The 21,671-nt window shown below is 36.7% G+C and overlaps 1 protein-coding gene and 1 long non-coding RNA gene across 5 annotated transcripts; both read left to right on the forward strand.

The window, feature by feature from the left end:
* The first annotated feature begins 1,367 nt into the window (after positions 1-1,367).
* Positions 1,368-5,674, forward strand: ppil3 (peptidylprolyl isomerase (cyclophilin)-like 3). Its single transcript, XM_023293331.3, has 6 exons — positions 1,368-1,446; positions 1,704-1,778; positions 2,782-2,875; positions 2,967-3,034; positions 3,119-3,237; positions 3,327-5,674. The coding sequence occupies exons 1-6, from the start codon at positions 1,444-1,446 to the stop codon at positions 3,451-3,453; spliced, it is 486 nt and encodes a 161-aa protein (XP_023149099.1). The 5' UTR covers positions 1,368-1,443; the 3' UTR covers positions 3,454-5,674.
* Positions 5,675-6,832: 1,158 nt separating this feature from the next.
* LOC129349040 (uncharacterized) lies at positions 6,833-13,774 on the forward strand. Of its 4 annotated transcripts, none has more exons than XR_008601853.1 (4): positions 6,833-6,956; positions 7,847-8,823; positions 9,711-11,885; positions 11,987-13,774. It is a non-coding gene; the product is annotated as an uncharacterized LOC129349040 (long non-coding RNA). The 4 variants fall into 4 exon arrangements; XR_008601852.1 differs by having other exon boundaries at positions 7,847-7,947; positions 8,682-8,823; positions 9,711-13,774; XR_008601850.1 differs by having other exon boundaries at positions 9,711-13,774.
* Positions 13,775-21,671: the final 7,897 nt, after the last annotated feature.

Consider the following 21,671-nt stretch of genomic DNA (forward strand, 5'->3'; position numbering starts at 1 on the left):
TGAACACTGTTCTCAAGGGTGCTATATAAATAAAGTTTTTACTGTGTCTTGCAGAATGACACCAGTTGTGAGCATAAATCTGGACCATCTCCTCCTCAGGAAAAATGCACCACTTTAGCTTAATTTCTACTTGCATGATAATAAGAGGCCTCTTCTACCACCTAATGATGAGGTGTCGTCTTGTCAGATCTGGTTTAAAGGCCTTCATTTTCTCTGTTTTGTGCGTATGTGTTTTGTATTCTTATATAAATTACCAAATTCCAAGTTAACCTATAGCAAATCTGATCATAAAAAATGTAAAGCAAATGTGAGCGTGTAAGGATGCAGCCCTGAATGTTTCATGAATAGCCCTGAAATCTAAACTGGATCAAAATCTTTCTTTCTTTCTTTCTTTCGTTCTTTCTTTCTTTCTTTCTTTCTTTCGTTAATAAAGTCTAAATATAATCTTGGCCCAATGATCTAGCTCTTGAAAATAATATGTAGCTGGTCTAAAATGCTACTCTATGAATTTACTGTTCATCTGATCTGTTTACTAAAGCCAAATATTTCCCTGTCATGTCAAGTAGTTTATTGCAGAGATTTTTCTGCTTTGCAGTCTTGGCAGAGTATTTTCAGCATTTATGGATGTTTTCCAGAACTAATAATCATTAAAGTAGCTAATAAAATATGGCAACAGGAGGCCGGGTAGACACTTAAACAAATTGTACTTTGCAGTAAATAAATATGCCATCATTAAGTTATGCACAGATTTTTGGTGTGTTTTGTGTACAACACGGACAGCAGATCTGGCCTGATACTGATTTGCTTCCATATTATATTTTGGGATTATATGGATGCATTTTTTCTCCTCACCAGCACCTGTATCTTTTCTCCTGAACTATATAAAGTATCAGTCACTGAGATTGCTTTTAAATTAAAGACATAAAAAGAAATAATTCCCAGGCACAGTTTTATGTACAGTAATAGTATATATAAATAAGACCAATACCAAGCCATGCAGTTTGAGCCTCAGGAGTCTAGTCAGCCAGCCTGCAGTCACTGTGATATGAATGTAGTACATGGGCTAAGCTCAGAAAAAAAAATAGGATGACTTTTTACAATAAAATAAATTGAAAATGGAGCATTTATCTAGCTGAAATCTACAGACTGCTGGGGACTGAGAGGATTTGGGGGTTGACAGCCCATAAGCTCATTTTCGACTTTATCTGACCACTTTTCTACCAGCATCACCAAAATTGTGTATGCGCACCGCACACGTGTTTCACAGTATAGTTGACCAAACAAACTCTAAATCTTTCGGTTGAAAAATCTGCTAATGTGAAGTCAAGTTAATCTTGACGTTTAAACGGCTGAGAACTCCATGCGGAACCTTTCAGCGCCCTGTAACAATCCCCACCCGGGCATGTTTCTCCGACGCACCTGGTCGCAGACGCAACGTTTGAAATGGTAAATTTGATTGTAGAAATTTCCAGTAGATTAAAGTTAAAATTAAATACGTAAAGCAGCTCCAAAGGTTTTTAGGTGATGTCGTTGTTTAGCAGAGCTGATGTAGAAACGAGACGGTTTGCTAACGGCGTTTATTTAACGGAACAGTTTACTCGTTTGCTACAACAGACTAAAGCTAGGAAGACAACAGCATGAATACACATTATTAAAAGTAAATATTTAAAAACTAACCGTGTTTTTACTTGTATATTTTCCAGGCTGTCACCCTTCACACAGATTTAGGAGAAATTAAGATAGAATTGTTCTGCGAGCGAACCCCGAAAGCATGTGAGGTGAGTTTCATCCTGTCTTTATTATTATTACATTTAGCTGATATATTTGTTGTTTTCATAAGATGGAAATCAATTTGCAGGGACTTGAAACTTGCTAGATATGCAGTAATGTCTGTTGTGTAAGTACTCAATTGAAAACAGGCTAATTTGAGGTTCAGTGTTTGTCTAATTAAGAAACTTTACAATGCAATAGCATTGTAAAGTCTCACTTTATTACTATTATTACTTTTATTATCTTTTTAAATGTTATTATTTTATTTTATTTATTATGTTTTTATTAAATTTTTTATATTATTTATTATTGCTATTATCACTTTATTACTATTGTTACCTCGTATCACTTTATTACTATTCACACAGTGGTGAAAAAGTATTCTGATTATTTTCTTAGGTAAAAGTACCAACACAACAATGTAAAAATACTCCATTACTAGTAAAAAAATCCCACACTGGCTCTGTTACATAAATGCATAGATTTTCAAATGGGATTATTATTAGCATTTGCACATTTGAAGCTGTTTACACTATATACTATGTAATAATGCACATTCCTGCACACTGTAAACATTTCTGTTATTTAATAATACGTTTATATTTGTTTGGATTTGCTACACTTCCTGTTGATTTAACTCGTAACACTTACTTTGTATTTGTCTTGTGATGCTAACTGTCGACTTTCCTTTTTAATCTTTTTCTTTGAATAATTTCTACATGTTGTTTACTGTTATGCACCAAGTCAAATTCCTTGGATGTGAAAACCTATTTGTTTCATATACAGTTTTCTATGCAGAAACAACAGATAATTTGGGGAGTTGTAAGATGATGAATGGGAAGAAGAAAAAAGAAAATATTATGTTCGAATATACAAATCTTCTTTTGTATTACAAATTTTTTCTCGTCTTTGATTTTTGGTGATATCGAATCATTTAAAAATTGAGTTGCTATTTTAGTGCCAGTTTTAGTTGCAAATGTTTCAGTCTCCCGTTATCATTTTGTTTTCCAGAACTTTCTTGCGCTGTGTGCCAGTGGGTTCTACAATGGCTGCATCTTCCACAGAAACATTAAAGGCTTCATGGTTCAGACTGGAGACCCTACAGGTATCCATCTGTTCTGCATCTGATCAATACCTGAAATGTTCAAAATCACATCTCACTATCTGTTCATTGTGTGTTTGGTGAAATGATCCAGGCACAGGTAAAGGAGGAACGAGCATATGGGGTCGCAAATTCGAAGATGAGTACAGCGAACACTTAAAAGTGAGTAAATCCTCGAGCTAGTTTGCCTGAATATGTTTTCAATGTTGAACGTTGCTGTATATGTGTACTTCTTGTTTCCTTCAGCATAACGTAAGAGGAGTGGTCTCGATGGCAAACAATGGCCCAAACACGAACGGCTCCCAGTTTTTCTTCACGTACGCCAAACAGCCCCATCTGGACATGAAGTACACAGTGTTTGGAAAGTACGTAACTTATTTCAGATCAGACAGAGCAGAACCGACAGGATTGATTTTAGATCGCCAGCTGACATGTCCGTCTCTCTAACATGCAGGATTATCGATGGCTTGGAAACACTGGACGAACTGGAGAAGCTGCCTGTGAATGAAAAGACGTTCCAACCGCTGACTGAAACCCACATTAAAGATGTGACCATTCATGCTAACCCTTTCGCCGGATAGCTGGTTTCACCTCAGAAGTACAGATAGGCCTCTAATGCAGACATGGATATTTTCCATAAATCACTTGATACAGTGTGTGTTGCCTTGCCAAAGTTAAAATGAATAACTTGTCAGGGGGTAGAAATTGGAGAGAAAACCACCCAGACATTGATGATTGACAACGCGCTAACTGTGAGGCGGCAAAGTGCCGAGTTGTCTTCACAAAATTCATGCTTCATACATCAGCTTTTTCAAGTAGGAATGATATCCCAGAGTTGAATTTTACTGTCACTGTCGATGGAGTAGTGCCAGATTTTTGTAACTTGAAGCTGAAGTGCGGAACTTTAACTTATAAATGAACCTCCATCGCATTCAGGCCCTTCCCCAGTGAGTTCACACAATACTGACTAAGCTTCTCAGTACCAAGTAAATCTCTGGATTTGGCAGTATGCTACAGTTTGAGGTCTGTGACGGTATATATGCACTGGTAGTAGTACACCAGTAGCGACACATTTTATGTCAACAAGCAATGAGGGGTTTGTCGGCTGAAGAAGGTCAACTTGGACTATGCTCTGAGAAGAGTTTATAATGCTCCAGATTAAAAAAAAAAAAAAAAAAAGAAAACTTGCCTTTCAGGGGAAGAATTGCAGTCTAAAAAATAATCTGATGGTCAGCAAGGCATGAATCAGAAGCACAGTTAACAGTAACTTTGTATTTACCCACTGCTGGAAGAGAGAGACCAAAGTTCTGCACTGCAGGTTTCATATGAAATTCAGGAGGAGCCATAGACCGCATATAGAAGATGAACATAGCCATCGTGACATCCTCCATGGTCTTGTGGACTATCAGTTGAGTCGAGTTCTAAATTTGGCTGTCTTTTGAAACGAGATCTATAAAGTAAAATGTGGATCTGATTGGTGCGATACCGACCTGTCAGTCACAAGGTAGCCCCACCTTAAAGCATACCCTGCCTTCTTGTCTGTTTTACTTAAAATGGAACCACCATACTGCATTAAATCAGGCCTTAAAGTAGCCATAGATACCATAAACTCATTAGGAAAATGTTCACTGAGCTTATGAAACAAGAAACAAATAGGGTCATTTTCTCATAGACTTCTATACAGTTGGACTTGTTTTGCCACCAGAGGAGTCGCCCCCTACTGGCTGTTAGACAGAATGCAGGTTTAAGGTTAGCATTAGTCTGACTCACTGGATATAGACTACAGGTATTGGCCTGCCATTAGTCAGAGTATTCTGTAGTACTGAATGGTCTGGCTGCACCACACTATCATTCTGTTATCAGTGAAGAAAAACACTTGTTTGTATTTCTTTAAACCTATGACAGGCTGTGGCGTTTTTATGACAGGTTGAATGATTTTTGTGGAACATTTGCAGACAGGAAGATGGACACTAAAATGAATTATCCATTGAGAAAAATGACCAGATTTTCCACAAAACTCGGAAGATTTCGATGTCATAGGTTGCTGCCCAGAGGTGTTAGTGGTTGTTGTTTCCTGTAGGAAAGAAATCAGTAATGCACAGATAGTGGAAGGGAAGGACAAAGCCACCTGAAGTTAGCAGTCAGCCAATGGCAGGCTTATATCTGTGTCTGGAGTCAGACTAGTCTGCCATTGTCCATCAATTTCAAACAGCTTTCTCCTCCCCTTCCACTATCTATATGTTACTTTTTAAAAAAATCCCCTTGACTGTGCTAAACAGCAACCTCTGGCCTTGCAACCTACCACCCAAAGGTTTGGATCATACAATAAGTCAGCCTTGATAGTATTTTTCTTTTGCAGAATTAGTAATTTTCATGACCACCTCCCTGCATGCAAATGTTTCACCAAAATTCCCTGTCACTGTGTGAATGGGGCACCATCCCTGCATCCTGGGCTTAGCACCACTAAAGACAATTGTGATAGGTTTAAAGAAACACAAATATCGTTTCCTCTAAAGCAAAATAATTAATAGGTGCAGCCAGACCAATCTGTACAGTCCTGTGTCGGCTCTAGAAAATGGCTGCGCAAGACTATTTCTACATTGATTTCACTTTTTGGACAGTGAAATTACATCTGTCTTTTATATAGAGTCTGTTGGTCTTTGCTTTCTCCAGTTTGCTTTGTATGATGAGGGATTTAATAAAAGTGTAGGTTATTCAACTGTCCCCAGAATGAAACCATGTCTGACATTCTTTCCATTTTTCGTCAATGTTTTGTATTAAATAAAATTTTTATAATTTGAACATTTTGGTCTTTATTAAGCACATTTTCCAATATGTTGTGCATGCAAAGACACGTTAAATGCCTTTACTTGCAAAGACTAGCTGCTGAAGTCTGGTGGTTTTCGGTCCTGATGTGGTGCCAAAAAGCAATTTTCATGCTCAAAAGCAATTATCCTCGTGTCTCTACATGATTTTACCTCCTCTATATTCTATATGAACTAATTCTGTAATTTTTGTACCACTTGAAATAGCTTTAAAGGATCAGTTCAATTTATTTAATGCCATTTTCCACTTACCAGAAAGTGACTGTAGCGCCTACATAGTGACAGAGATGTTGATAATGTATCAGAATGACTTGATTTAATTCATTATTTTCATTGCTGATTATTTTCTGGATCAATTCATTAGTCCTTTGGTTTATAAAATCTTACAAAGTGGTGAAATGTGTCGATCAGAGTCTCTCAAAGTTAAAGATGTCGTTCTCATGTCTTGTTTTCTCCACAACGCCCAAAGAGGTTCAGTTTACTATCAGAAAGAATGAAAGAAACTATACAATATTCACATTTAAAAGGCTGGAATTTGAGAATTTTGGCCTTTTTTCTCAAATTGTGACAAATTGAATAGTTGACAAACTGATTATTTGCTGCATCTCTACAATAATACTGACCTGATTGTAAATGCAAACATTTCTTCAGTCACAATTTTTCAGTTTTCAAAGGACAAACACAGATACAATTCTGTATATTTGCATGTTAAGGCTGTCTGATCCAGATAAAAGCAGCTGTAAATGTATATAAACTGGGTGGTGGTCCCCAATCCGTGTATATTTTGGCAATTGGATTTTCCGTTCTGAAATGGGTATTGAAAAACAAAAAACGAGTGGCTATTTGATTTTCGTTTTAAAATACAAAAAATAAAATTGAAATACAAGGTGTTTTTCCTTTTCATGGTCAAAAAGGGATATACGAAATTTTAAAAATGCTTTGATTTTCATTTTATATTTAGAATAACAAAAAATAAATAAAATCAGTAAGAGACAGAAACGAAAAAAGGTCCGTTTTCTCATTTTCTGAGACCGGAAGTGGTCATCAGCAAGTGTGGAGCCAGCAAGATTCTCAGAGGGCGGAGCCAGAGAGCAGTGATTGGTCAGACTGACTGAGAGCCAGAGAGCAGAGATTGGTCAGACCATAGATATCTATAGAAGACAGGGCGCTAGCGTATCTAGTCTGCTATGTATATCTATGGTCGGTACGTCTGGTAGCATCTCTGGCTGCTGTTGACCTTGTTTTTGGAGTAAAACACGGTAAGAAGATAAATGCTTCTGACCAGTAGCGTTGTTTTGTCAGCGACTTGTGTAGAGTTGTGTTTTGTTGTGTTTGAGCAGTTGGTCCGGACGCGCTAGCTAGCTAAGCGGCTAAGTTAGCTAGCGGGCTAATTAACACAGGTGGCTAACTTACTGCTGAACACCTGTGTTAGTTGCTGCCACAGCTGTCCTCATTATTAGAATGACCTTCTCAACCTGTATTTCTCTGCTGTGTGTTTTAGCTTTAAAAAAAGTTATTTTACTTTAAGGTTAACTGAAACCTGTTCAGCTGCACTGAAGTTTAACATTCAGCTGGTTTGAATTAAACTGCGCTTAACTTAACATTGTGCAACATTACCTCTCTGAATCTCCATAATTTCATTTAATTCCTTCTCTCTCCCACTGCTCAAGTTCAATCCAGTATATAAAGTGACATTAATAGTGAATAAACTAACAAACAGCCATTGTATTTATTTATTATTGCATGTATTTGTAGTAAAACATGAGTTGAAACATCCTACTTTTGGATCTAGAACTGCACAAGCCGTTCATTTTCAGTCACCTGACGAGTTAAACTCCCCTTTTTATGTGAGGTTGAAGCAGAAAGTCTGAGTTAACAAAGAAAGTTGTTTATAATTTGCGATACCTGTCATCTCTGACTGAGGCTTTAGTTTTTGTTGAGCTGATTTACACGTAGAAACTTTGTTCAGGAAGATTTCTCAGTAGCTCAGAGGACAGGCTGCTTTTTACACAACCTTGTAAGAGAATGTCTGTCAATGCTTTCAGCAGAATTTAGAAACACAACACTTCCTAAACAGATATTTTGAGGCTGTGAGGTTGAACGTTTGAGAGTATATCAGTGTGTTTGTTTGTGGTCTTTCTGTTTCTAGGTGGAAGCTGAATTAGTGAGGATGACTCCTGCTCCTGTCATCTCTAAGCTCCTCACACATCTTTACCTGCACATGAGGAAAATCACTCCTGTAGAATGCAGGTATGTTTGTCATTATTATAAAAAGATGTTGCCTGGTGACCTGTCAGAAACCCATCATACAGAGTCAGCCAAAATAATGTTTACACACATCAGGAAAAGAAAAACTAGCATAAATATTTCAATACCAAATTTATTCAGACATCACGAGATTAATAAAAGTTATCTTTGGCCTCTACAATTACAAGAGGTGCTCAAAGTGGAGGCCACTGGCTTCCAGACATTTCTGTTGTGTTGTAGACGTCACTTGTTGATGCTCCATTCATGAGGGTAGCGCCATCTGTTGGGAAAACATCGTACAACAGGACACAGAGTTATCGTGATTTGATCAAACTTAGAAAGAGGAATCTATATGTATAGAAGTACTTATACAAATGAAATATTTATAAAAGTTTTTCTTTTCCTGATGTGTGTACATTATTTTGGCTGACTCTGACTCTGAACTTAATGAGAACAAAACTGTCATTTAATTGTTGCTCTGAAAGCTTCTTTAGTGAAAACCGGCTGGTGTTCTGCTTTGAAACAAACTGCTGTTGAGGTCTGTGTTTTTAGGTTTAACCCCACAGTTTCTGAATGAACTGATAGTTGTTTTTTTTTCCTGATCAATGTGGACGTTATAATTGATGGTAACATTTACTGATCATATAATCAGCATGACAATATAACAGTAGAACATTCTGACCACCTGACTAATACTGTGTTGGTCCCTTTATGCTGCTAAAACTCCTCTGACCCAGTGGTTCATCAGAACCTCTGGGGATGTCCTGTGGATTCTGTGGATCCTGTGGGTTGCAGGGTGGGTCCTACCTAGACCAGGCTGATCCTGGACCATCCCACAGATGCTCCATCAGATCTGGATGTGGGGAGTGTGGAACCCAGGTGAACAGCTTAGCTCTGTCGTGTTCCTCAGACCACTCCTGAGCAGTTTTAGTTTGTCCTGCTGAGGGTGGCAGCTGGCATCAAGGACTGCTGTTGCCATGGAGACTAGGGGGTTGTTTGTCCTGCAGTGTTTAGGTGGTGGTACATGTCAAACATCCACATGAACGTCAAGGTTTCCCAGCAGAACGTTGCATTAGAACAAGATGATGGATGTTGTTCTCTTCAGCTGTCAGTGGTCAGAATGTTGTGGCTGATTGGTGGATCTGTCTGCCTTTACTCTGACATCCAGAGTTATACAAAAGTGTAGTATGTGTGCAGTGCAGAAGAGATTTACTTTATTGGATGCAGTTTTAGTGGTTCCATCAGAGAAAATCATATCCATATACAGATTTTTATTAATTCCAGGGCTGGTTCAGTAAAGATTATAATAATAACTACATCAGATAATTCTTTGTTGCAGTTGGAATTTTGCAGACTGAGAGATGGTTGAGAAGGTTTGCAGTTCTTGTTTTAGCAAAATATGTTATAATAGAAGATCTTTATTGTCATTGTACATGAAATTATCTGCAAACCAGCAAAGTGCATCAGTCTGAGGTATCTAAAAATAAATAAGTAAAGAAAAATGCTTCTAAAGCCAATAATAAACAGAATATTTTGAGGGAATATTCTAAAAAGGAAAGAAAAGCTCCATTCTCACTCCTCTCAGGATAAACTGTCATTAAAATTGACTTTAAATTTAGCTTCAACACGAGATAAAAACATTTACTTTCATTACTGATGTTGTCAAGTTTTAATAAAGTTCATGCTACTTTTATAAAATGATGAAAGTGAATAAATTGTATTTCTGTGATCTGTGTTTGATTTCTGTCTTTTCTCCTGTCATCCAGATGTTCAGAGGGAGATGATGCCACATCTGGTCCAGCTGATGGAAGGTCTTGAAGTTCTCTGACTGGCCTCGACTGAAGATGGTCGTCTCACTGGATTTAAGGTTCAGATGCTCAGTAACAAACTCCACCAATGAGCCAACAGGGAAGCTTTAGGTTTATTAAATGTTGCTATGAAGGTTTCGCTGTTTTTCTTTGTGAATGCAATGTGCTCCAACTGAAACTTGAATTAGAACTTAGAAGTAAATCCTTCCATCTGAAAGGATTTAGTTGCATTAATAACCTCATAACATTCTAATTTTTATTCCAGTCTTGGTTGGAAATAGAATCTCTGTATTGATTCAGGTAAAAACTGAACTTCACAGCATGTTGGAGCAAAACAACCAGATGAAAACTGTGATGGTGTTGGATTGTCAGACCATAATGTTGCAGCTCAAAGCAGCTTTTCTAGCTCAGTTCATTCTGACATTCAGCTATGAATCAACACAGCAGATGGTGATCCATGCTGTGGAAGTCTCACATCTCCTGATTTAATGGAGCTGCTTTGCACTTTTTACACTGTTTATTCACCAACACTTTATTTAATAAAAGTCCCATCTAGTTTTTATGAGGAATGTGATGTTTTAATTTCTCTGTGAATAACTGCAGTCTAATGGAACAGCTGGAGTTGTAACATCTGTCCTGATATTGATCATGAAGTATTGATCAGAATACTTATGGTCAGCAGTCATCCCTGAAGTTTTACATTAAAATCTTTGTGTTGTGAACTTTGGTAAGAAGCAGAAACTTTAGCGTTGCCATGGATACATGAGTGTTAAATTCTGTCCATGTTTCCATTTTGGGAAATTCAGTCCAGCAGATGAGTTTGTTTTTACTGCCAGCTACCATTCAGTCTGAGATATTAAGAATAAATAAATGTGCATAATGTGGAAATGAACAGATTTTATTTTTATTTATTCATATAGCTGCTGCACGGAAAGTTCCAGAATGTGGAGGAATTTAGTCTCACAATCACAGACAATAAATATTATCTGAAAGTCAGATTATTGTTGTTTATCAGCACAATACAAAAAGATTCATGTTAGAAATATTCCAGCAAAGACTCTAGAATATCATGATTTATGTAACTTTACCTCAATAATATGAATGTTCAGGTTAAGATTGTGCAGTGATATTTATTCTGTAAGTTTAGCTGATTCAAGTTTATGACTCTGCACTACAATATTATTTATTATTTACATCATTATTATAATATTTAGGGTCAGACCCTACAGTATTGAGATTGAGAAATCAAATATTCTATAAAATGTAAATACACTGAACTCATTTGGATATATTTAAGTGAGACTCTACAATATTATTTGACACAAATCTATCTAAATCAACATTTTAATCATTTTTACTCCAAACATTTACTGGACTGATTTAAATATTAAAATCACTCCTTTCTAATCCTCTGCTGTACGTTCAAACCTGAGGCCTTAAATAGAAACACACAAGTATCTGATTGAAGGAACTTCTGCAGAGTCCTGGTTCCAGAACATGATGATAGAATTATAGACAAACTTTAACAAAAGCTGCCTGAGAGTTTACAGGTTTTTATGTTAGATTTCTTCAGTAATTTAATGAGAGTTATCAGCAAAAATCAAGTGTTCATTTGATGAACTTCATTTCCTAAAACATCCAGAATTGGAGCTCATATCTTTGGCAGCTGTAAAGTTTCTGCTCCTTCAAAGTTCACAACACAATGAATGAATTCCTAAAACACTCTCAATGCTGGAGAGCGTTTGTGATGCTGAAGCAGTGATCAGTTTTTCTGTTTCTTCTCTGGAGATGCACAATGAGGGACGTCTGCAGAGACTGAGAAAGAGTCTCACCACATCCTGACATGAGGAAAAAGACTTTATTGAAGACTACAATGAGAAAAACTATCAGACAGCAGACGGCTGCATTCAAGGTGAGCTCTGAACATTTGATCTGGAACAGGAATTCAATCACGGCAGCATGAGCTTCATTTCAGTCTGTAGCTGCTGAATTCATGGATGAATCATCTGGCACTAGAGAGGAAGACCATCAAACATCCACGTCAGCTGATGGAGGTCCAAGAGTCTCACCCAACAAACAACCTACAGAGTGAAGACCTCGAATCTGATTGGACGGCCTCCTATTCAGCCACATGTGTGAACAAATGCCTCTAAGCTGATTTGTTTTCTAAAATAAATCTAGTTTGAGTCCTAATCTATGCCTGTGTGTTTGCTTCTTTACACCGCTGTTAACAGTTTAGGCTGTTAGATTGTTCCAGATAAGACAAGTACAAGATTCTTCAGAGCCGTTCTACCACGAGCCTGACAGGAAGAACTCCAACAGCTACTGAATGTTCCTGTGGTTCCCTCAAGGCTACAGGAGGAGTCCTACGAGGACGAGCCGGTCCACCTGATGGTGGCCAGTCGCTGCGGTTCAAAGCCAACACCGACTACGTGGACTTCTACTGGACCACACGGAGGCCTTCAAACCGGACCAACAAGTTCAGCGACTCCCCGACTCGTGGGTCTGAGGACGCCGCCGAGCCTCGGTCCAGCCGGCCTCCTGTCTGTGGGTGTTTGAGTGCTGAGAGGTTTGTGGATGCATGTGAACGTTCTGTGTTGAAACAGCAGCTTTGGACTCAGTAACGCCGGGAAAAACCAAGAGCTCCTTTATTTGTGACTTCCACTAAAAAAACTGATGAAAATAAGTTTGCCAGGGTTCTGACTGATAACAGATTATTAAATAATGAAAATAACAGTTTAAATATTCCTTTAAACAATCCTTTTAGGTCTACATTTCCTTTACACTGACTTCTTGGTATATGTACAAGTATTTTGGGTGGAATATACCATTAAGCCCAATGTTCAAGGGTTCTTCTGGGAATATACCATTAAACCAACCTTTTAGGTAAATGTTCCAGGATGTTGGGTAGAATATACCATCAGATCAACCTTTTAGGTCTACATTGGAAGATTTTAGAGTAGAATATTACTCCAAACCATCCTTTAGGTCTACATTTAAGGTGGAATACTCCTTTACACCAAGATTTTTTGGTCTACATTGAAGGATTTTAGGTGGAATATTCCTTTGAACGAACTTTTTAAGTTTATGTTCAAGGATGTTGGGTGGAATATACCATCAGACCAACCTCCAAGGTCTACAGTAGTGAATTTTAGGTGGAATATACCATTAAACTCACCTTTTAGGTCTACATTGGAGGATTTTAGGTGGAATTTTCTTCCAAACCGTCTTTTAGTCTACATTTAAGGATGTTTAGGATGGTATATTCTTCCAAACCAACTTCTCAGGTCTACATTTCAGGTGGAATATTCCTCCATACTAACTTTTTTGGTCTACATTGAAGGATTTTTTCTAAACCACCCTTTCGGGTCTATATTTGAGGTTTTAGGTGGAATATTCCTTTTAACCAGCCCCTCAGGTCTCTTTGAGGATTTTGGATGGAATACTCGGTTAAACCAACATTTTAGGTGCATGTCCAAGGATTTTTGGTGGAATGTTCCTTTAAGGTGGATGTGTGAGGACCTTGTAGGTGGAATACTTCCTGAAACCAACCTTTTAGGTCAACATTCAAAGATTTAAGGTGGAATATTCCTTTAAACCAACCTAAATTTCATGTTTTGATCATTATCAAGTGAGAAACCTCAATCCAGACTCCTCATAATGACGTTTGAGATTTATGCTGCTGTTATTTGTTTAGTCCAGACTAAATGACAGAAATCCACAACTGTAATTTTATTTCAGGACTCGGTTATTAAATGTCAAAACAATCCATGTGACTCTAAAAACTCAACAGCTTTACAAACTCTAAGATTAAACTCTCCACAAGGATCCAAAATAAGTTGGACTTCTACATGAGAGCTTTAATTATTCTTCATCTACTTCCTGAAAAGTTTGGTCAATAAAAAAGACAAAAACTAATATTTTCAGCTGAACTAAAGACAGACTTTGTGATTTTTCTGCTCACATGTTGTGTTGTTGTAAACTTCCTCTTTCAAATAAATATCCTCCTAACCCCCTGGAAACCAGCGTTTGTCCTGTTTTTGTGTTGCTCCTCGGCGACCCTAGACAGCCGGGTCCTAATGTTTTTTGAGCAACACACCATACTATGACGTTTTTACAATGATGGTTCTACTATGGAACCAGTTTGACATGTTCAGGTGTTCTTTGTGTGAAAACTCAGAGATTTCAGGTATCAGAAGGTGGTTTTCAACTTTCTTTGTTAACTTTCTGCTTCAACTTTAAACTAAATTTCCTTCACTAAGCCAGCCCTCTGGACTTCCAGGAAGCTGTGTTCCTATTGGCTGTCCAGGTGGCTGCTTGGTGTTATCAGGAACACCTGAGCAGCTCAGTGTCTTCCTGCTTTATTTAGCTGCAGACAAACATTTCCTCTGTTTCTCTTCACCACTGAACCGGGTTTGGCTCCAGTTGCTTTAGTTTGTTCTTTAGGCGTTGGCTTGCAGCTTCCAGCAGTAAAATCGTCTTTAATGTGTTTCTTGGTGTGTTTTAGGGCTTTGTACTGGATAGTTGTCTTGGTAAATGTGGTTCTTTAGCCACAGTTAGCACATGGTGCTAATGTGTGCAGTGATTAGTGGATTTGGTGCAGCTGAGTTGTGTCTTTATCTTGGCTGTAGTGAGTCTTTAGAGGTTTTTGGTCAGACACATTCTGTATTCTTGTTTGTGAACCAGCGTTGGTTGTCCAGAAGGTAAGAGTTCCTGTCCTGATTCTCTGTTCTCAGAGGTTCTCTGGTAGGCTGCAGGAGACTTTAGCGTTTGGGTTGTGCTAGTTTGGTTTTTGTACGGTTTCATTTGGACGACTATCTTGAGGCCCCTCCATGTGGTTTAGTGAGGTTTTCTGGAACAGTTCTACAAAGCAACCTGCAGCAGAAGAGACTTTGAGAGTTTTTAGGAAGTTCTGGAGACCAGACTTTAGAGCAGCAGAAACATTTGTCAGCAGTTTGAGCAGGAGAAGGTGAGCTTCAGAGTAGAAATGAGACAGAAACCTTCTTGACCCGTGTGGTGAGGTCCTGTACCAAGAGTTTGAGCAGGTTGTGAAGAGTCTGTAGTTCTTTGGTCTGAAAGCACAAGAAGAGTCGACTCATTAAAGGAGAAAACAGGAGATATTGTTGGTTCTTCTGTCGCTCTGCAGTTTCCAGTTTCCTTAGACTGAATATCAAGTTTATATTTTAAATGATTTCCCATGTGAGCCCAAGAAGACTTCAATAAACTCCCTCCATCCCCTGGACACAACATATTTTATTACCATGTTAAATCTTTTTTTAATAAATATGTTTTTGAGTTTTAATCATAGTTTTAGCATAGTTTTTTCTCTTTGCTTGTTTAGTTTTGTCATCTGTGTGAAAGGTGCTAAACAAATAAAGTTGAATTGATAAACTGAATAATTGACTAACTCATGATTGTGACAACAGAAGTATTTTCATTGTGATTTAAGGGTTTGTTTCATTTTTAAGGTTGGGGTTAAAATCTTGACAGAAAAAAAAGATTAAAGAAATAAACTACATTAAAAAAGCAATTAAATCAAAGGAAAAAACATTTAATACAATAAAACTTTTAAAAAGAAAATTAAACATTAAATACAATTAAATTATATTAAACAGACAAAATATTTAATTAGATAATTAAACAGAAGATACAAAACATGTAATTATGAAATTAAACAAAATTTTTTAAACAAAAATATTAAACATTAAAGATGAAATATTTTAGATAATTAAACATTTTAAAAAATACAATTAAACAAGAAGAATATTAAACATTTAAAAAATACAAAACATTTAATTAGATTATTAAACCTTTAAAAAGACAAAACATTTAATTAAAAAATTAAATGTTTAATTAGAAAATTAAATCTTAAAGACAATAAAACTTTAAATAGGAATTAAACAGAAAATACAATGAAGCATTTAAAAAGAAAATTAAACATTAAAAGGTGGTAAAACATTTAAAAAGAAAAACCTTAAAGATTTAATCGAAAAATTAAACATTGGGAAAGAAAAGGAAATTTTTCAAACAAGCCGATAAAACATTTGAAAAAACAACAATTAAACATTAAAAAGACAAAACATTTGGAAATCAAATCAGACATTAGAAAAGAATAAAAGGTGAGAAAAGAGCAAAACTAAACATTTAAGAAGAATCAAACTAAAGACAAAACATTTGAAAAGACACCAGTTAGACTTTAGAAGATCAAATTAAACAGAAGAGACAATAAAACGATCAAAAAGAGCAAAAACAGATAAAGGTCTTAAAGCGTTTTCTAGTCTGAAATGAAAACATCAAGTTGTTTCTTCAAACATTTCCTCTTTCTATGTTCTTGGTTTGATTGTGGACAGATTTACTAAGAACTCATTTCAGAAAACTGCTTTCCAGATAAAGTCTACTAGTAGTTGAAGGCATGGATCAAACTAATGTTACCTTCTGATCTCCACAAACTTTACTGTTCAGTGAAGAGAATCAAAGTTTGTTGAGGATTTCTAAAAAACCCACAGGTGAAGGTCTGAGAAGAACTCAGATGGATGGTCTAAATGTGAAATCAAGACTCATGGTCACAAGTTTTAAGGCTTCTGTTAACCAGAAAGTTCAAACTAACAGAGAAGTACTGAGAAACTTTTAAAACTTCAGTCCTCAGACTGTCTGAAGGTTCAAACTAACAGAGAACTACTCAAGAACTTTCAAGATTTCAGTCCTCAGACTGTGTGAAGGTTAAATCTAACAGAGAACTACTGTGGGACTTAGAAAATTTCAGCCCTCAGACTGTGTGAAAGCTCAAACTAACAGAGAACTACTCAGGAACTTGGAAGATATCAGTCCTTGGACTGTCTGAAAGTTCAATCTAACAGAGAACTACTGTGGGACTTAGAAAATTTCAGCCCTCAGACTGTGTGAAAGCTCAGGTCCTGAGGACTCGGGAGGTCTGGAGGCTTGGAAAGTCTTGGAACTGAGGGTTCCACCCTCCAGCACAAAGGCTGAAGTCCAACCTCCTGAGAAAAACGGTCGAGTCGAGACTCGAGTTAAAAAAAAAACTCGAAAACGACAAAAAATAGATGATAAATGCGCAAAAAAAAGAAGAATTAGTATCTGAGCGAGTAGCTCAGGGGATAAGAAGACGGACTACCAAGTGGAAGGTCGCAGGTTCAAGACCCGCCACTGGCAGTTTTCTTTCTTTGTCTTTGTCAGGATTTTGAGAAAATTTAAGAAGTGTCTGGTCTTGAACCAGCGACCTGCAGCTCCATAGGCAAATCCTTAACTCACTGAGCTACAGATCAGATAAAAAGAAATAAATTCGTCGTCCCTTTGGCATCGTAGTTCCTGAAGTGACCACATGGGTGGAGCCAAGGCGGAGTCTGGGTGGAGTCAGGGCGGAGAGTAGGCGGGGAGGTGGGTGGCGGCCTCCCCCCTCTACTCCCCCACCTCCCCCCACCACCCACCACACCTTCCCCCGCCCGACGAGTTCTTCGAGTCTCCACGAGTTCTTCGAGTCTCCACAGGTTTTCCCCAGTTTCTGGAGTTTCCACCAGGTCCGAGGCAGAACAAGTTGTCATGAAGAGGTGTTGAAGTCGGCCAGGATGGACTGACTTTTTACAGCGACTAGAAGGAAGACCACTAGAAGAGCAGGTCTTTAACCACCATCCATAAAATCCATGGAGTCGACTCCAGAGAAATGAAGGGAGGTCAACTTTTATCAACCTCCATCCAGATGTTCAACTTCATATCTTTACTTGGACATTTTTAGCACCGCAAACCTTTAGTATCACACTTTATTATCATTTATTAGGACTTTAATGGAATCCACCAGCAGATTTAGTTTTTGTTGACAAACTTTATTCTTGTCGTCGTGGGACTGCAGTATTTAAAACTGTTCCTTCTATTTGACCTCATGTTTATTAGTTTTAGTGGAGAAACTTATTTTAATTGTCCATTAGTCTCTTAAAAACCAAATAATAAATTGGATTAGTCAAGAGGTTTAAATTTCTTACTTTGTCATATTTTAAATATGACAAAAAATATAAAAATAAAGCGTCTTGAGACAATTTGACCTGTAATTGGTGTTATAGAAATAAAATTGAATTCAAATTGTATGTATCTTGTAATGTTGGAGTAATTCAGCCATATATGTTGGAAAACACATTTTCTTTGTCCATTAATCTGTTGATTGTTTTCTCCACTAATTCATTTCTTGTTTTGGTTTATAAAATGTCAAACCCAAATATATTCAGTTTACTGTCATAAAAACCAAAAAGATTTACATTCATGATGCAGGAATCAGGCAGTTTTTCACTTTTTATCTTAGTTTAGTCAGAAAGATAGTTGATAATGTGTGAATTGTTGCAGCTTGTGAGCCGTAAAAGGTTTTAATCTTTGGGGCCGAGTGTCAGAAAACATTTAGAAACCAACATCAACAAAACACTCAACAAAGATTTGAACATCATTAAAGGGAAATCCAACTTTTGCATGACAATGTCTAATTAAAGGACATTTATTTCCAACGTAAATGTGTGATATTCATCCTCTGGAGCTTTCTCTTCACATCGTCTTCCACCTGGACTGGTTTGGTCGGGAGCATGTGCAACAAACATTTGAAAAACTGCACTTTAACATCAATGAATGACACTGAAGTTTAATCTCTACATAAATGAGACTGAGTCTGGATGTGCTGCTCTGTCATTAACTCCTAAGTTTAGGGAAAGTTCAAACAAAAGAGGACAGTTCAGATCAGACTTGAGAATGAGCTTATTTTGAACAAACATCTCAGACTTTCTGAGCTTCAGCACCTCTAGCAAGATATTTTAACAACAAGCAACTCAAGAGATCCAGAAGTTGGAGAGAGTTAGCTTTAGCTGAGCCAAAGAACATGTGGGACGCTAACCTAGCAAACATTTCAGACTTTTCTCTGTGAATTCTGAGAAATAATTTCCTATTTAATGACAGAGCTACACATCTTAACTCAGTCTCATTAAAACAGACTCTAATTCAGTGTCATCCATCCATATTAAAGTGCAGTTACCCAAAATGTTTGTTGCATGAGCTCCAACAAAACCTGTCCAGGTAGAAGGCCACTTTGACAAACAGGAAGTGGAAGATTCCAAGCAGATTTATAGAAGGGGGAACCGGACTGTACTAAGTGTGGTCCAGTATAGAGGGGTGTTTTGTGGGTTTTTAAGGCTGATAATGATTATTAGTGAGACATTTGGAGTAGATATTCATTTGCAGTAAATGAAAGTATTTAAAATCTTGGAGTTAAACTTAGAAGAACACAAACTCTAACAGAAAACTTTGTTGATACGTTTTTGTTTTGTTTACAGATGTTAAGTTAAAGGAGTGTTATTCATGACATATAACCAATCAAATCACTCCAGAAGTCAGAGCGACCACAGGTAGATAAGGTTCAGAGCCAAAGTAGCGCCATTCTTAAACGTATTTATTACCGTAAATCAGTAAAAAAAATAAAATACTGCTAATCAGTAAATCAGTCAGCCCACAATTACTACAATTCTACAATGTATATCTCTTTCCTTTGACTTGTTATTTCTACAATCTACGATGTATATGATGGTGTTTTTTCATACCAAAGGCTCTACTATGATGTTTTCTAAGAGACATACCATACTATGGTTGTTCTGGCTCTGGGTCGCTGCACTCCTCCTCTGTTGTTTTCTGGATTGTTCTCAGCTGCATGTCTTCATCCACCAGGCCTCCGTTGACTCGTCCTTACTATACTATGTCGAAAAAAAAATGCGATTTTTCAAACATGTTGTAAAAACGTGCCATATGATGAAATAATGTAAAGTAGGCCGTGAAAAATGCTCCAGCAAGGTTTTCTTTGAAAAAAAAAATCATCATGAATTTTGGCACAAAAAAACGCCTTACTATACTATGTCGAAAAAAAAATGCGATTTTTCAAACATGTTGTAAAAACGTGCCATATGATGAAATAATGTAAAGGAGGCCGTGAAAAACACTCCAGAAAGGTTTTCTTTGAAAAAAAAATCATCATGAATTTTGGCGCAAAAAAACGCCTTACTATACTATGTCGAAAAAAAATGTGATTTTTCAAACATGTTGTAAAAACGTGCCATATGATGAAATAATGTAAAGGAGGCCGTGAAAAACACTCCAGAAAGGTTTTCTTTGAAAAAAAAATCATCATGAATTTTGGCGCAAAAAAAACGCCTTACTATACTATGTCGAAAAAAAATGTGATTTTTCAAACATGTTGTAAAAACGTGCCATATGATGAAATAATGTAAAGGAGGCCGTGAAAAACACTCCAGAAAGGTTTTCTTTGAAAAAAAAAATCATCATGAATTTTGGCGCAAAAAAACGCCTTACTATACTATGTCGAAAAAAAATGTGATTTTTCAAACATGTTGTAAAAACGTGCCATATGATGAAATAATGTAAAGGAGGCCGTGAAAAACACTCCAGAAAGGTTTTCTTTGAAAAAAAAATCATCATGAATTTTGGCGCAAAAAAACGCCTTACTATACTATGTCGAAAAAAAATGCGATTTTTCAACATGTTGTAAAAACGTGCCATATGATGAAATAATGTAAAGGAGGCCGTGAAAAACACTCCAGAAAGGTTTTCTTTGAAAAAAAAATCATCATGAATTTTGGCGCAAAAAAAACGCCTTACTATACTATGTCGAAAAAAAATGCGATTTTTCAACATGTTGTAAAAACGTGCCATATGATGAAATAATGTAAAGGAGGCCGTGAAAAACACTCCAGAAAGGTTTTCTTTGAAAAAAAATCATCATGAATTTTGGCGCAAAAAAAACGCCTTACTATACTATGTCGAAAAAAAAAGCGATTTTTCAACATGTTGTAAAAACGTGCCATATGATGAAATAATGTAAAGGAGGCCGTGAAAAACACTCCAGAAAGGTTTTCTTTGAAAAAAAAATCATCATGAATTTTGGCGCAAAAAAAACGCCTTACTATACTATGTCGAAAAAAAATGCGATTTTTCAAACATGTTGTAAAAACGTGCCATATGATGAAATAATGTAAAGGAGGCCGTGAAAAACACTCCAGAAAGGTTTTCTTTGAAAAAAAAATCATCATGAATTTTGGCGCAAAAAAAACGCCTTACTATACTATGTCGAAAAAAAATGCGATTTTTCAACATGTTGTAAAAACGTGCCATATGATGAAATAATGTAAAGGAGGCCGTGAAAAACACTCCAGAAAGGTTTTCTTTGAAAAAAAAATCATCATGAATTTTGGCGCAAAAAAAACGCCTTACTATACTATGTCGAAAAAAAAATGCGATTTTTCAAACATGTTGTAAAAACGTGCCATATGATGAAATAATGTAAAGGAGGCCGTGAAAAACACTCCAGAAAGGTTTTCTTTGAAAAAAAAAATCATCATGAATTTTGGCGCAAAAAAAACGCCTTACTATACTATGTCGAAAAAAAATGTCGATTTTTCAACATGTTGTAAAAACGTGCCATATGATGAAATAATGTAAAGGAGGCCATGAAAAACACTCCAGAAAGGTTTTCTTTGAAAAAAAAAATCATCATGAATTTTGGCGCAAAAAAAACGCCTTACTATACTATGTCGAAAAAAAAATGCGATTTTTCAAACATGTTGTAAAAACGTGCCATATGATGAAATAATGTAAAGGAGGCCGTGAAAAACACTCCAGAAAGGTTTTCTTTGAAAAAAAAATCATCATGAATTTTGGCGCAAAAAAACGCCTTACTATACTATGTCGAAAAAAAAATGTGATTTTTCAAACATGTTGTAAAAACGTGCCATATGATGAAATAATGTAAAGGAGGCCGTGAAAAACACTCCAGAAAAGCTTTCTTTGAAAAAAAAAATCATCATGAATTTTGGCGCAAAAAAACGCCTTACTATACTATGTCGAAAAAAAAATGTGATTTTTCAA

Source organism: Amphiprion ocellaris, chromosome 6, assembly GCF_022539595.1.
Source record: "Amphiprion ocellaris isolate individual 3 ecotype Okinawa chromosome 6, ASM2253959v1, whole genome shotgun sequence".
Taxonomy (NCBI): Eukaryota; Metazoa; Chordata; class Actinopteri; family Pomacentridae; genus Amphiprion; species Amphiprion ocellaris.

Bases quoted from the DNA above. Each gene is read 5' to 3' on its own strand.
- ppil3 (XM_023293331.3), top strand. The intron at 1,779-2,781 runs GTGAGTTTCATC...TTTGTTTTCCAG, and splicing joins GAACCCCGAAAGCATGTGAG to AACTTTCTTGCGCTGTGTGC. The intron at 3,035-3,118 runs GTGAGTAAATCC...TGTTTCCTTCAG, and splicing joins AGTACAGCGAACACTTAAAA to CATAACGTAAGAGGAGTGGT.